We start from the raw sequence: 17,438 nt of genomic DNA, 5'->3' as shown, positions 1-17,438 counted from the left end.
GTAGATGATGAAGGAACGGATGGACTTCATGATGAATGCCCTCAAAGGACGGGTGTCTAGCGACCTCAATGACTTGGTCCATCGAACTGATTCTCCATTCACCGCATCCGTTACGTCGTTCCCCCTTCCACCAAAATTCCATATGCCTTAGGTGGAAAGCTACGACGGATCTAAGGACCCTCTAGATCACTTGGAGTCCTTCAAGACTTTGATGCACCTGCAAGGAATGGCAAACGAGATTATGTGCAGGGCCTTCCCCACTACGCTGAAAGGCCCTGTAAGGATTTGGTTCAACAAGTTGACGCCCAATTCCATTGGTACCTTTAAGGAGTTAAGCGCCCAGTTTGCCTCACACTTTATCGAAGGGCACAGGTATAAGAAGTCCACTGCATTCCTCATGAGCATTAAGCAACGAGAGGATGAGACGCTGAGGTTACATAGCCCGTTTTAACAAGGAAGCACTCTCAATTAATGAAGCTGATGACAAGATACTCGTGGCCACATTCACAAATAGGCTACGGAAGGGTAAGTTTCTATTTTCCTTGTATAAGAATGACCTAAAAACCATGTCAGATGTGCTCTACAGGGCTACTAAGTACATAAATGTGGAAGACACGTAGCTAGCTCAGGAAGAGAAGTCCAAAAAGAGAGAGAGAGATAGGAGGAAGCACGACAGGACAAGGGGCGAAAGGTAGCAAGGACAGGAGATAGAAGGGAAGATAGATGCTCCAAGCCTCCCACCGGAAGATTCACAAGCTTTACCCCTCTGAACACCCCGATTGATCAAGTCCTGATGTAGATCAAGGACGAAGGAGCCCTGACATTCCCTGATAAGTTGAAGGGAGACCCTAGCAAGATCTAGAGACAAGTACTGCCGTTTCCACCACAATCACGGGCACAATACGTTCGAGTGTTATGACTTAAAGCAGCAGATAGACTCTCTCATCAGGCAAGAGAAGTTGCAAACATTCATCAGTAAGGAAGGGATAGAACGGCCCCAAGAACAGCCTGCTCGAAGAGAAAACGAGTGCCTTAGGCCACCTTTGGGAGACATAAGGATGATTATAGGGGGTAGTGCAACTTCCAGTTCTTCCAAGTAGACACGCAAGACCTACCTACGGATGGTTCAAAACATTCAGCTGATAGTATACGTCTCAAAGATGGGAGACATAAGTATGATTATAGGGGGCAGTGCAACTTCCAATTCTTCCAAGAAGGCATGCAAGACCTACCTACGAATGGTTTAAAACATCCAGCTGATAGGATACATCCCAAAGATAGCACGAATCGACAACCCCGTAATTGGGTTCACGGAGGAAGATGCACAACGTCTTCATCACCCACACGACGATGCACTTGTAGTCAGCATACGTGTAGGGGATTACAACACACACCAAGTCTTTGTGGACAACGGGAGCTTTGCCAATATCCTATACTATCCGACATTCCAACAGATGAGGATAAGGAGAGAACGTTTGATTCCAACCAACGTACCACTCGTAGAATTCGGAGGAACAAAGGTGCATCCCCTAAGAGCGGCCACCCTGCCAGTCACAATCAGTGATTACCCTCAGCAGATCACCAAGGATGTCACATTCCTGGCTATTGATTGTTCATCCGCGTACAATGCCATATTGGGTCGCCATACTTTGAATTCATGGAAGGTCGTAACCTCAACCTACCATTTGATGATCAAGTTTCCCACAGAGTATGGAGTAGGAGAAGTATGGGGGGAATAAGTGGCGGCACGCGAACGCTACATTGCCATGCTAGAAATGGATGATCATTTGCAGACTATGTGTATAGAAGAACAACGAATAATAGCAAAACCAGTGGAAGGATTGGAAGAAGTACTCCTTGATGATTCTAGGCCTGAACGAACAACCAGGATAGGCACTTTGGCTAGCCAACCAATGCGTCAAGTACTCACAACGTTTCTAAGGGAAAACCAGGATATATTCACCTGGAGCCATGAGGACATGCTCGGAATTGATCCATCAATCATAGTCCATAAGTTGAATGTATTGCCCTCTTTCTCTCCCATCCGGCAGAAAAAACGGGTGTTCGCATAGGAGTGAGACAAAGCCATCGCAGAAGAGGTTCGCAAATTACAAGAAGCCAACTTTATACGAGAAGTGTACTACCCCGACTGGCTGGCCAATGTGGTGATGGTCAAGAAAGCCAACGGAAAGTGGAGGATGTATGTAGATTTCATGGACCTAAATAAGGCCTACCCTAAGGGCAGCTATCCTCTCCTGCGGATTGACATCTTGGTAGACTCAACTGCAAGACACCAGTTGCTAAGCTTCATGGATGCATTCTTTGGCTACAACCAAATCAAACTGAATGAGGCTGATCAAGAGAAGACTTCATTTTTTACTAGCCAGGGTCTCTTTTGCTACAAAGTAATGTCGTTCGAACTCAAGAACGCGGGCGCCACATACCAAAGGCTGATGAATAGAATGTTCGCTCATCAGATTGGAAGGAATGTGTAATTTACTTGGACTACATGCTGGTAAAAAGCATACGAGAGGATGACCACTTGAGTGACCTCCAAGAGACCTTCGACACCCTTTGGTCTTACAACATGAAACTAAATCCAAGCAAGTGTGCATTCGGGGTGATGGTAAGAAAGTTTCTGGGATTCATGGTATCCCATATGGGTATTGAGGTCAACCCGGAAAAGATATAGGCCATAATGGAGTTAGCTCCGCCAAAGACGGTCAAGGAGGTACAGAGCTTGAACAGCAAAGTAGCTGCATTAAACAGGTTTGTCTCAAGAGCAACGGATAAGTGCCTACCTTTCTTCCGCACATTGAAGAAGTCATTTGAATGGGCGACCGAGTGCCAGCAAGCATTTGAAGATCTGAAAGCATATCTTTCTTCTTCGCCATTACTAAGCTGTCTAAGCCAAGGGAAGAACTATTCCTATATCTAGCCGTCTCCCTAGCCGCTGTCAATGCGACTTTGATCAGAGAAGAGGATAGGGTGCAAAAGCCCATGTACTTCACAAGCCGAGTATTTTGAAGAGCAGAAGAGAAATACCCCCTGATGGAAAAGCTTGCTTTCGTGTTAGTAACTGCAACACGAAAGCTCAAGTCGTATTTCCAGGCACACACTATGGTCGTCCTGACGGATAAGCCCTTGCGTAGAGTAATGAGCAACCCTGAAGCCGCAGGACGAATGGCACTATAGGTAGTCGAGTTAAGCGAATTCAACATATAGTATCGACCGCACACAACTATAAAGGGGCAAGTAGTCGCTGACTTCATCGCAGAATTCACTCTCGTGGAAGGCTAGGGGGCAGAAGAAAGCCTACCATGGAGCATCCACATAGACGGATCCTCTAATAGGCAAGCAGGTGGAGTTGGTGTGGTACTCCACAGCCCATAGGAGATAAGTTTGAAAGCATGGTCCGTCTTGAATTCCCTACAACCAATAACAAAGCAGAATACGAAGCCTTGATAGCGGAGCTGGACCTTGCCAAGCGGCAGGAGTTGAAAATATGGTCGTATACTGCGATTCCCAAGTAGTAACCAGTCAAGTTAATGGTGACTATAAATGCAAGAACGAATGGATGAGGAAGTACCTCTAACAGGTGAAGGATCAAGTTAGCAATCTCCAAGTAAAGATTGTTCAAATCCTAAGGGAGGAGAACGAGCATGTCGACTGATTTACTAAAGCTGCTTCAACGGAGCACATGCTCACCCCCGGTCAGGTATTATCCTTTGTTCAAATTTCACCAGTAATAGACGGCTTCGGTGTGTAGGAGATAGGTTCTGGGTACTATTGGACGACACTAATAACCTCCTACCTAAAGGACAGCGTGCTACCTGACGACAAGGAGGTTGCAAGGAGATTGAAGGTTCAAGTAGCACGCTTCGTTCTGATTAAAGACGTTCTATATAAGAGAGGCTTCTCTCAACCGTACCTAAGGTGCCTTATCCCTGAAGAGGCAGACTATGTCATGAGAGAAGTCCACGAAGGAGTCTGCGGAAACCACTCTGGATCACGATCGTTGGTGCATAAATTAATCCGGGCAGAATACTACTGGCCAACCATGTAGAAGGATGCCTATGCATACGTCAAAACTTGAGACAAGTGTCAGAGATTTGGCAACCTCATCAGGCAACCGACAGAGGAGCTCACCCCAATAACTGCCCTATGGCCATTCGCTCAATGGGGGTTAGATATTGTTGACACCTCATTTTGCAACCCTCATTTAACCTCACATGGAGGGTAAAAGAGTAATTTCGCCTTGGAAATATGTATCTTGATTCTAGTCACTAGCCCTTATTCTCACTTCACCAAAATGATTCTGATGTTATAACGACCAAATCGACTGGTCATAAGCCCTAATTGGACCATCAAATTGAAAGTTATCATCAAATCAAGTTTTAATGGCTGAGATGCACTATCACAAATTGAGTCCGACTATATGTGATTATGAACAATTGATTCCAATTTGTTATAATTATAATTAATTTTAGATTAATGATGTGTCATAATTTGATTGGTTAGGACTACATTTTATGCTGAGGTTGCATACACCTAATTAATTAGATAGATAAACGTTAATTATTCAATGAGTAATTTGTGCAATTATCTTTTAATTAGGGTAAATTTGGAACCAATTAAGTCTAAAATGAGAGTGATTTGAGCCATTTAGTGTTAATTGGGAGCTAATTTGGGACCTATTAATGTTAATTGTGCTGAAATAATTTTCTAACAAATGACCTTTGCTCACCATTTCATCGATATCTCTCAGAATATTTTGAATCTGTGAATAAGGTTAATTTTCCCAGAAACTAAACATCCAGGACTCAAGAATGAGACAATTCCGATCAGAATTGAGTAAGATGGATTTTTGAAGTTGGCTCTATAGGCTGTTACAGTATCTACGAGAAAACTGAATTTCGCTTGCTCCTCACTCTCACCAATCTCCACATTTAATGCACCAAATTTCCCCAAAAGCTAAAATGAGGTCTGCTTCTTTGTCAACCCTCATTAAATGGCCTTCCATTCATAATTCCTCCACCACTACTATATAAACCCCTCATCTTCTTCATTCCAAGACACGAGACAAAAACCCCCCTCTCTTCTCCTCTCTTGAGTTCTAAGAAGTTGAGTAGTCTTGTCATATCTTGGTCTTCTTGAGACTCAAGGTATTAAGTGAGACTCACTTTTCCTCTCCTAACTCTTCTTTTCCTCCACCCTTAGGACTTCCTTCAAGAGTCTCCTCCTCTACCATATGGATCTTGCATGAAAGTATAATCTTTTTCCCTAATTGGTTTTTGTGTTACCATGATGAGAGTTTAAGATTAAAGCATGATAGCAATTATTTAAATTCCCTTGAATATGTTTGAGTGCTCTTAATTGTTCTTAAATGTTCTTCACATGTTCTTGGTTGTTCATCACATGTTCATGCATAACACTAGTTTTAATCTTAAATCCACATCAAAAATATGAAAAACATGTTTGTTTAATAATTCTTTCAGATTCTTGAATCTAGGATATCACAATCCACACACATTCACTAGAATTTATTTTTCAACCCAAATGAAATGCTTAATAAAATGAATTAGGGTTTATCACATGCACACACTTTAAATTCAACATGCAAATTGATTGATAACATATTGAATGATGTGATATGAATGTTGGCTACCATAATCTAGAAGACCGATTTCACCGGGCAAGGTGGGTGCCTAACACCTTTCCACCTTGTAACATAGCCTCCAAACTTAGATCAAGGGTTGATAGACCAATGTTTGTCCTTGTAATTTTTAATTTTTAAATTGTAATTAGGAAACAAAGTTATTTACTTTCTCTTAGATTGTATCTAGGACCAAAATCATGTAATTTTCCTATGATCAATGTATATTCAATTGAAAATTAATAAAATGAGAAATTTTTCAATTTTGGTTTTCTTATTTATCCCAATAATTAAATAAGCGGCGACTACATTGTAAAACCCTTAATCTAAAAGGGAAAATATAACTAGTCGAACCTCCATTTTGAGAGGCAATAACATGATTTCACCCATTCACGTGAGTTTAGCCCAACATCCTAAAAAAGGGGGCCAGGGGCACGGTCTCTCACAGATATCATGGGCCCCTTCCCAACAATGGTTAGATAGTTGAAATTCCTAGTAGTGGTATTGACTACTTCACCAAATGGATAGAAGCTGAATCCTTGGCCACCATCACGGAGAAGAATGTATGAAGCTTCGTATGGAAGAACATCATTTACAGGTACGGTATACCCAGAGTGCTTGTCTCAGACAACAGAAAGTAGTTCTACAACGACGAATTCAGAAATTTTTGCTCGCAATTAAGGATTAAGAAACACTACTCATCGCCCGCCCACCCTCAAGCCAATGGACAAGTTGAGGTCACGTACTGATCTTTGCTCAAAATCATCAAGACTTAGCTCAAGAGGGCAAAGGGTATATGGCCGGACGAACTACCAAGTGTTTTATGGGCATACAGGCTACAGCAAGAACGCCTATAGGGAAGACACCATTTCGACTAGCATATGGAAGTGAGGCGGTCATCCTGGCTGAAGTTGGACTTACAAGCTACAGAATAGAGAACCATGACGAGGGCAAGAATGACGAAGCTTTACGCATACAGCTTGATCTGGTGGACGAAGTCAGAACAACGGCTAAACAAAGAATAGCATGGTACTAGAACCTCATGGCCAAACACTACAAATCCAAAGTCAGACACATGGACTTCCAGGTTAGAGATCTCGTCTTAAGAAAGGTGATGGGCGCCACAAAAGACACCTCCTAGGGGAAGCTAGGACCTAACTGTGAAGGACCATATAGAATAGCATCATGGTATAGGAAAAGAACCTACCACCTGGAGACACTGGATGGACAAAAGTTGCATCACCCATGGAACTCAGAGCACCTTAAGAAGTACTACCAGTAGACAGTAGCAGGGGCGACGACACTTCTCATTTCCAGTTTATTTCCTTTTAGCTTAATTTCTATTATCTACAGTTTCTTTTAAGCCCGAAGGGCAATTTTTTTGTTTTTTCAAAAGACAATTTTTATCCGCGAATTTTTCACAATAAGAGGAGTTATTTAGAAATTCCGTGTGTATGTTATCTACATTTCTACATTATTATTATTATCAAAAGTGGACAGGCTCATCCTAAAAGGATGATTTGTATTCACCAAGTCCACAAAGTGGATGACTTCATCCTAAAGGGATGATTTGTACTTACCAAGTCCACATAGTGGACGGGTTCATCCTAAAGGGATGATTTGTAGTTACCAAGTCCACGGAGTGGACGGATTCATCCTAAAAGGATGATTTGTACTTACCAAGTCCACGAAGTGGATGGATTCATCCTAAAGGGATGATTTGTACTTACCAAGTCCACGGAGTGGACGGATTCATCCTTAAAGGATGATTTGTATTTACCAAGTCCACGGAGTGGACGAATTCATCCTGAAGGGATGATTTGTATTTGTAAAGTCTAGAATAGTGGACGGATTCACCCTAGGATGATTCGTATTCACTAAGTACATAGAATGGATGGGTTCGTCCAAAAGAGATGAGAACAAATTTATAAGTCCACAAAGTGGATGGATTCATCCTAAAGGGGTGATTTGTATTACAAAGTCTATAGAGTGGACAGATTCTTGAAGGGATTGTTTTCATTTTACTAAGTCCAAAAAATCAGACGAGCTCATCCTGTAAGGATGACTTATCTCCATTAAAAGTCTAGAATAGTGGACAAGCTCATTCTAGAGCAATAACTGAGACTTGCATAGGCTCATCATAAAGAAAACATACATGTGTAAGTCCAAAATGGATGGATAAATATTGCAAGTATACATTGTCAAGCATATAACCAAAATATTATAAAGCAAACAGAGGGGACAAAAAAAAAACTACTGGACCGGGGGGGGGGGGGGGGGCTCTTCATTCTTGTCTTCAACCTACACATCTTTAAGCAGACAGGTACCATCCTCAATGGATTTTTCATGGTTAGCAAGAATGGCTTCCCCATCAACTGGAGGGTCAAGATTGACATCATCAGCAAAAAGATCTTCGGTTCCCTCTGATTCAATCGAACGGGCTGAAGTTTGGCCTTCGGTGTCAATGGTGATATGAGATAGGTCCAGGTCTGGGAAGGAAGCCTTAACCTGACGGAGGCAATCGTCCAAGCCGTCAGTGAAGAAACCTCCTAGCTCGGATAGAAGGGCGTCGGAGTCACGGTACTCCTTAATTGTGTCATCCTTAGCTTGATAGAGCAGCTTCTTGGACTTGGTGATTTCATCCTCCATGTCCTAAAGAACTTTTTTCAGTGCCTCTGCTGGCTCCTCCGCCTCTTCTAGGAGCCTCTTCGTCAGGTAAAATTTCTTCTCCTAGACGGCCTTCCAGGCCTTCAACTCACCGGGCTCGTCCTCCAACGCCTCTGCCCTAGCCCTCACACGATCCACCACCATCGCCTGGGACAAGCAGCAGTCCATCAGGCCCTTCATCCTGAGCACCCCCTACAGGCATCCAATAACAAGGTTAGTTTCTACATCATAAATTAATGAACAAACAGCATGACGGAAAGAAATGGCAGACGGAAACGAACTTGAGCCAAGCTAAAGAGGCTTGTCTCCCCCATGGCCTCAATAGAATGGTTGCCCAAGTCCTCATAGTCTTTACTTGTGAGGATGGACGAGAGCTGCTTTAAAGCGTACTTGGGATCCTTATGAAGAACGACGGGCGTATTTCATCACCAGGAACTTGACCCGTCATCAAGCCCTTGCCTTTCCTATGGACGGGTGGGGGAGGAAGCTTCCCTTCAGCAGGAATAGCCACGACAGGCTCTTTCACCACCTTGGACTTTTTAGGTGGACGGTCATTTTTATCAGATGGCTAGATAGGTTGGATGTACCCATTCCTTCCCTCTTCCTTGCAACTGCCTGCTGCTTAATGTAGGCTCTCCTCTTCCCGTCCTCCATTCTTGATTAAGACGGACCAAAATAGAAGTTAGGTAAAGTTACTATAAATAAAATAATAAAAGATGTGATGGACTTACGTTGGCGAGCTAAACGATCATAGCGACGGGCGGCTTCAGTGGGCTTAGGTCCCTCGTAATACCAGCGGAGAGTATCCAAGGTAACAAGCTTCACCCAAGTTCTCTCCTTTAATTCGATCCTAAAGATCTGTTCTAGAAAACTCCACCACTCAAGAGTAACCTTTGGACAGTCTCGAGCTGCGAAAGGAGACGGTTAGAACATTATGTGAAACAAGCAATGATAAAGAAAAATTGAAGGACCGACGAACACATACCAAACGAGGGCATTATTCCCCAAGTCTTGTCAACTGGCATAAACTCCTGGTCGTTAGGATGGCACATCTAGTTGTCCCCTTCAAGGAAAAAAATTCGACTCTTCCAATTCCTGTTGGAGTCAGGGATCTCACAAACTAGCCTAAGAGATGATTTCCTTGGCAAGAAGCTATACATTCCCTTAGACTGGACGATCTCGGACGGATAGTAGCAGTGAAAGAAATCCTCCACCGTCATCCTGCGCGCCCCCTTTGAAAGGACTCCATACAAGACCTCTACACTGAGGAAGACCTTTCAGGCATTAGGAGAGATCTGGGTGATGGCCAATGCCAGATATTGGAGAAGGTGACGGTGAAGAGCGCTTAATAGGAACCTTAGCCCTACCTTAAGCATTTGCTCGTATACCCCGACGTCATCCACACCCTTGTAGTAGCATTTTTCGGACTTGTGAGGTAGACGGTGTTGGAAAAATACATGTTTGTATCACATACAAAATATATGCAGCGGAAAATTAACGGATCTACTTCATTCGTAATTGATAACATGTACTATGTAAATTTCAGAATTCAAGAATAAGAGAGTACCTTGGTATGGTTAATTTCAAAACCAAAGATCAAAAGTTCTTGACAACACTTTCAATCTTCACTTTAATTCCACTAATGCCTAAGAAGTGTGGTCTCTCAATTAGTTTCTATGAATTTGCTCAAGGGAGAATGAGAGAGTGTCTAACCCTCACATACAAAACCATTTCATGTTCTTACAAAAATTATGTATATTGCTCTCCTTATAACTGATTATCTAATTGGGCTAGCCTTTTGGGCCTTTCCAATTGGGCTTTAGTATGTGGGTTGGAGTGGTACCAAAAGGGAACAAATAAGACACTAGCTCCAACGGGTTTTGGGCTTTTCTATCAACTCTTGACAAGTCCAGAGTTACCATTAATTATATTTAATACCACTAAATAAATATAATTACACTCTAGATCTTATTAATAAATTATATCCCAAAACTTTATTGTAAATGCAACCCCTTCATAAAATATTCGTAGTAATACAAAGTCATGAATATTGACTGCCACTTTGTAAATTACTACATCTTAATCCTTGAGTACCCGGTTTAATCCTTTAAATTATTCATCACATATTTATGAAATCCAATTTCATAAATATATACTTTAGTAACTATTTACTAAAGTAGTTAGGCCTAACATTTTGAATAACAAACCCATTAAACTTATCTCAAGGGAATATTTTATATCTCCGTTAAGAGACTATGAATTCCATCTTGAGAATATATATTTACTAAAGTAGTTAGGCCTAACATTTTGAATAACAAACCCATTAAACTTATCTCAAGGGAATATTTTATATCTCCGTTAAGAGACTATGAATTCCATCTTGAGAATATATATTCCATCAACACTAAATGTGGCTACCTAAATACTGAGGTTTTGACCGTAACTTTAAATCTCACTCATGATATATCAAAGCAACCTACACTTCATGATCAGGTCCATTATTCTCTCAGGATTAAGAATTCATGTAAAAAGAAGTCGTGAGATTTATTATTCATTTGACAGTCGTTAGGAGAATAATAAATCTCACAGTGGTCCAATTCAATATGTCTTAACTCTTAAAACATATCAACTAGAAATCTCTACTTCCATGATCAAGACAAATCATCTTAATTGATATATTATAGTCTTCACAGATGAAATGCCCAATTTCATCACCGACTATGAACTAAAATTTTGAGTTTGCAAAGAACCTGTAATTTATATCTTCTGTAACTTTTCACATAAATCACATACTATGCATCTCATGGACTATATGATAATGTCCAAATATTCATATTACCATCATTTTAAATAATAATAAAGCAACTTTATTAATCACAACATTAAGTCATACATAATGTCATACATAATATCATACAATAGGATTTAAGGGCACTAATCCTAACAGACAGATTGGTATGTTAACGGGAATCTGGAATTTTTCTCTAAGTGTGTCAAAATGTTTTTGCTTGATTGTGGACCTAAAGTCATTTATCATCCACAATGGAAGGATAATGAATTCCCTAAGGCCATCAGGACCTATGACGGATTGAGTTGGGGGTTCAGCACTAGCCATCTGGTCGCTTGAGTCATCCTTTGACCCGTCTATGTCTACGTCCCCATCCACTTCCGAGGAAGGTGAATTGGATGACGGACTTCGTTCATCAGAAGAGGTGCCGGAGTCGTTTTGACTTGACAGGTACACCTCATCGTAGCCCGCCCTATCGCAGACACACGACTGGTCACTCGACGCCACACTAGACATCTATCACCTACACGTCATGGATAAACCCTAAGACTCTACAGGATCTACATAATGGATGGACATGCAAAGGGAAGCAAAAAATAAAGTATAAAAAGCAGGGCACATTACAAGTTAATGATGAAAGAAAGCCGATGGAGAAAGCTTGGAAGACGGTCGCACCAAGTGGACAGTATACGTGCTAGCAATAAGAAGATGGTAGTGCTCTGGTTAGAAATTCGCAATGAAAAGTGAAAAATGAGAGGGGAAGATGGCATATATATATAGAGAAAATGGCATGGAAGACAAAGGGATGCATCAATTCGAGTAGTTAGCCATTGATCAATGCGACACGTGTCCTTAGTGCATGAAATACACTAGGTTAGGCTGTCAATCAAGATGCATTCCCCAAGGGTTGAATCATACCGTCACTCTAAGAACCCGTCTACCAAATAAAGTGACAAACTCTCAAAGTGAGGGGCCAGCTGGAGAGGACCAAAATAGAGTAGACGGATCTGTTCTCCTAAGGCCAACCGAAATTGACGTATGAGATAGGGTATGACAGATGGATCCTCTGTGGTGGACGGATTCCACCTTAGCAAGCAGGAGGGGATGGATACAAAAGCCACGTGTCACCTACATGGCTAGGAGGTCCCCAAGCAACCCTAAATGGAAATATCTTGCGCCCTACGATTAACCCTAGTCAACGAGATCCCTATATGGGAAGAATCTCACAAAATATGTATATTTATGAGGATCTTCCTCACAAGGAAACATATTCTTTGCCAAGAAACAAAGGTCGGTTTTAGACTACTATAAAAACCAAAAGCCCTCAGAAAGCAAAGGTACGCATAATTCACCCCAGTTCTGGCATTCTAGAGCTGTGAGAAGTTCTCTAACTTAACCTTCAGAGGGTCTTTGGCCGGTACCACACTGGTACTCTCCTAAGGTCTTCTTGTTCTATGTTGTGCAGGTGTTATCTTGATCACGGGAGGATTGTGCGGCTTACTGACGATTTTCGGCATCATCAGTTTATTTCTAATTAAAATCATTCTTTTATATAGCTCCATCACAAATTAATCCATAGTTTTCAAATTTACAAACTCAAAAAAAAAAAAGAAAAAAAAATCAAATTTAAAAACTAATACGGTATATATTACTTTTTTATTTAATGATAAAAGACTTTATTAATTAAACTAACTATGAGTATATTATTTTTTCAAAATATATAAATATTTTTTTAATCAATATATATTCACTAGGAATAGTTTTACCAGGCTTACCTTTTGAAACCATAGAAGCTGGTTATTTGATTGAATAATGTGAGCGGTGGTCATCCCTTCCTCGTTCCTAGTCCACTTGTCAATTCTCCTGTCGTGTGCAAGAATCTTTAATATTTTATAATGCACATAGCTGGGAGCTGGACTCAAAAGAACAATAGACAAAAGAACTCGAGAATAAGTATCTAGATGCAAAGCAGCAAGATGCAAAGGCGTGTTTCCTTTTTTATCTTGCTCATTTATGAGATCCTGAAAAGCTACCGTCTCTAGGAAAAGTTTCACCGCATTTATCCTTCCACTTTCCACAGCAAGATGAAGAGCTGTCCTATGTTTGTCGTCCAACAATTCACAAGTATCTGGACATATTTTAATGATTGTTCTCATTACACCCTCATTTCCTTCCCTAGCCGAAATGTGGAGAGCACACATCCCTTCATTGTCCTTTTTGTAAGCAATGGAATTATTTTTTTGCAAAAATTGTTCGACAACATCTACATTGCCAAAATGTGCAGCATAATGAAGAGGAATCCAGCCAGAGTCATCCGCTTCCAAACTTGCATCTGGAAAATTTTCCAACATCTTGTGCACAAAATCTATAAAGAGAGAGGAAAAATCATGTTGTTACGAGTTAGTTAAAGATAGCATGTGTTGATGATGAATAGTTGAAAATATTTTTTTTTTTTTTTTTTTTTAACAAATAGAATTCTACTCTAACCTAGTCTAAGTGTATATATGTGTGAAGCTCCCTCTTGGAGACTTGAATCACGTCCCTTGCCCCCACATCCCACAAGTACTTATACTTGTGGAGTGATCATCGCACCAAGGATGTGCGGTGATTTTTTTTAGAATCTTTTCAATTCATCAAGACACCAGATTTCATAGGGTAAAACTTTTTTATATTTTACATTCCCTTTTTATTGATAGGATAGGGATATAACCTTGGTGTCAATTTCACTAGACGATATTAATTGCTTTTCTGTAGAATCCAGCTTATTTTTATACTACGAACACAAATTGATATACAATTACTGATCAAAAAAATAATTCTGCACATGAAAATTGAAATTGTGCATGGCAAAATATATTCGGGATATAATTTTATAACGATTCAATAAATATAAGAAAGAATTTAAAAAAAATTATAATTTGAAAGTGAAAGAATAATTTAATTAAATAAAATTTATATAACTTTCTTGAATATAATTTTTAATTTAAAAATTACATTCTTCTTACTTTTGAGATGCAAATTTTCAAATTTGTTTTTTGTATTTAGGTTTTGTTACCATCTCCTTTTCATTTGAAAATATAACTAATCCACTTAAATTCTTGGGACACTATCAATCTCAATTATGATTTTTTTCATTTTTAAATTTTTTTTTCTTTAAAAAGCATATATTAAAACAACTATAAGAAGTACTGAGTAAAGTTCAAAAAGCAATAAATGTATTTGAACAACAAAAAAAAGGTCTATGTTCTTTATGTAATCAAGATTTGTTATAATACATGTTTCAGGGTCATTCTACGGTAATATTTTTTTTTTAGTAAAGTATCCAGCTAAATTTGAACTTGTGAGTTCCAGTTAACTCAACTGGTAAAGTCTTGATAGTTGTATAAGAGATCTGCAGTTCAATCTTCGCCTACACCAAAAACTAATTTGTATCTTGGTCTGATAATAAAAAGCTATTATCAGAGTCTCACTCCAAAAAAAAAAACCCTACTAAATCTGAACCATCAACTTAATGTTGTTATGATCTTGACCGTTAATTTAATTTTATTAGATACCGGTCACTGGTTAAAGCAAGTCAGCGTATATAAACAAAATAAAATAAAATTCTGATGGTCTTCTATCAGTTTTTTTCCTTACGCGTTGTCCGATTCTTTTTCCTCCCCCCAGTTCTTTATCACTTCTCTGTTATTGATGTTTGTATTGTTTGGGTTTGCATGTGGGTTCAATTTCAGTGGGATTCCATGGTGGGTTCTTTGGGTGTTTTCCAAAGAACCCAGTGGTGAAGTTGGGAACCCTCGCTCTCAAAACCATTTATAAACCCATTGCCAATCGGCTTAAGAAGGAGGCTAGCTTGCATCCCAATTTCAGGCACTTCATTATCGACTTCGCCCAGGTTCTCTCTCTTCTTTCACTCTATTTTATTTATTTATTTATTTTCATATATGGGTTCCTTTCATCTTCTGTTGTAATCGCTTAATTCTGGGTTTTGGTTTCTTTTGCTGATTTGGGTTTTGTTTTTTGCATCTGTACTGTAGAAATAGCTCTGTGGTCACTAATTTATATATGGGTTATTTGTCAAACACAATTGATACATGTTACAATTATGAATTGCAACCTAAATTTTGTGCAAATTGATATGAATGCATTTGAGATGAGGTATCATAGACAAAGTAGATTTTGAGTTACTACTAGTAGATAAACTTTAGAAAATCAGCAGAATTTTTTTTTTAGTATCTATTTCATGGCTGGACAATAAATTGTAGGTAGTATTTCTGGAAACTTGGGTGTGATTGGTAAAGCTTGCACTGTTGAATCCTGGCACCAAGAGAATGGAAATTAAATGTACAAATATAATCATTTACATTTGTGTTCGTATGACAGGTTGCCTACTAGTGGCTACCGTATTCCCCAAAAGGGGGTAAGGGGGTACAGTAGAATTACCCCACATGTTTCAAAATTGTTATAATTCATTGTTATGAATTTATTATATTATCTCATTATCTTCAAACTCTTTTTGATGAATTTCTTGTTCATTTGTGATATTTCCAATTAAATACTTTGTTGTATTTTTAATATTTCTAGTAAGAAATTAAGAAGAGACTCTATTTGATCATATTTAATTTATTTTTCTATTCTTCTATCTCTTTATTATATTTTTTTTAAAAGGAAAAATCTGATCCATAATGATATTTTCAGTAGATATTTAAAATTAAAAATAATTAAAAATATTAAAAAAATTATCTGCGATGGGTACTAGCAATGTGAATTTGATCTCTAGTAGGTGCTTGTAGAGTTAGAAGGTTATAGAACCTCACATATTTCACAGGAGTAACTCTTAAGACTTGAAAAATGTGTATTAGGATTTTCCTTTTATATCTAGCAGTGTTGGACTCAAAACCTAAACGTTTCGCGAACTGTTAGGCCTAATTTAAAAATCTACAAAATCGCAGTTCAATCAGTTGAAGCTCTCTTTCGATCGATCAAGCTCTTTAGTTTTTGAATTCTCCTTTTTGTAGCTTGTATGTTCTTGAATTTTGACTTGTATAAACTTGAGCAAGGTATAAAACACTTCAAAAACCCTAAGATTTAATCCTAGAAAAGTTTTTGTTCTCGGTTTGCCAACATACCCATATTTAGAACCTAAACATTTAAGACTAAATATTTAAAACCTAACATAGGCATACCAAATTGTTCTCAATAGGACATATAGAAAGTGCTACACTTAAGCTAATCAGTTGAATAATTTCCATTTCTTTATTCAATAGAAGATTTCATGCTATGCAAAATTTGTATATTGAGTGGTAGGGAGTAATGTTAGAACATAGAGTGGATTGCTGAGCACAGAAAATTCTGCTTGTATGTCATATATGTTGTATAAGATAATAAGTATAATCAGCCTAAACTTCTTTGGCTAAATTTAGTAGAGCTCATCTAAAAAACAAAAAAGGAATAGAAAACTTCAAAAGATTTAGTTCAAGATAATTACCACTTTTTGCGCGATTAATGACAGCTGCATGCAAGACATTCTTGCTTTTTCTTCCCTTATAGGAAGGGAGGTGATCCCCTGGCGTATCTATGATGTGAAGAGCAATTTTATAAAATCTTCGATCCACTGCTAGGAAGAGAGGGGATTCCCCAGCATTATTTGTAATCAAAGTCAACCCTGGGTCTTCCTGAATTAGTAACTCCACAATGTTGTAATGATCATATCTTATAGCCTCATGCAGTGCTGTATTCTGCTCCAGATTTTGATTCCTTAGTAGCTCCATTTTCATTTCAACTTCTTGGCCTTTTGCAAAAGTTATTAGCAGCTTTGTCGAGTTATAATGCCCTAAGCTTGCTGTAATATGTAGTGCAGTGTTTCCTTTGGAATTTGTCATATACAAAAGTGGTGGTTTCCAATCAAGGACCTTCTCCATGACGTGCACATTTCCAGATTTTGCTGCCACGTGAAGAACAGAGTTCCTCCCCGCTGTCAACTGCTCGGGATTTGAAGCAAAGCTAATTTCATTCCCAGAAATTGCAGAATTGAAAAGTTCAGCGTCCATTGCTGCAAGCTGATTCTTGAATCTCAAGAGTGACGTCTTTTCCTAAAGATAACTTTAACATTAATAAATATATGGCAATCAGCTAATCAATAAATCTTATAATATCATATTATGGATTTATATCTTGGTCAGATTATTTAGATTCTATTAGGATTTAATGTGACATGTTCACAAATTATGTGGGCAGCTAGCAAAAAGACTAAATAGTAAAATTTAAAAAGCCTTGACTTTCCTAGAAGTTAATTTTCTTATAAACTATATAGAAACCAGTATCTTTTTG

The 17,438-nt window shown here is 39.0% G+C and overlaps 1 protein-coding gene across 1 annotated transcript; it reads right to left on the bottom strand.

Annotated features, from left to right (window-relative positions):
* Nucleotides 1-8,386: 8,386 nt before the first annotated feature.
* On the bottom strand, nucleotides 8,387-17,189 carry LOC126719396 (uncharacterized). Its single transcript, XM_050421954.1, has 3 exons — nucleotides 16,543-17,189; nucleotides 12,887-13,476; nucleotides 8,387-8,515 (listed from the first exon to the last, which is right to left on the bottom strand). The coding sequence occupies exons 1-3, from the start codon at nucleotides 17,156-17,158 to the stop codon at nucleotides 8,387-8,389; spliced, it is 1,335 nt and encodes a 444-aa protein (XP_050277911.1). The 5' UTR covers nucleotides 17,159-17,189.
* Nucleotides 17,190-17,438: the final 249 nt, after the last annotated feature.

This window comes from Quercus robur, chromosome 3 (assembly GCF_932294415.1).
Source record: "Quercus robur chromosome 3, dhQueRobu3.1, whole genome shotgun sequence".
NCBI lineage: Eukaryota > Viridiplantae > Streptophyta > Magnoliopsida > Fagales > Fagaceae > Quercus > Quercus robur.
This window is presented reverse-complemented; position numbering and strand designations above follow the sequence as displayed.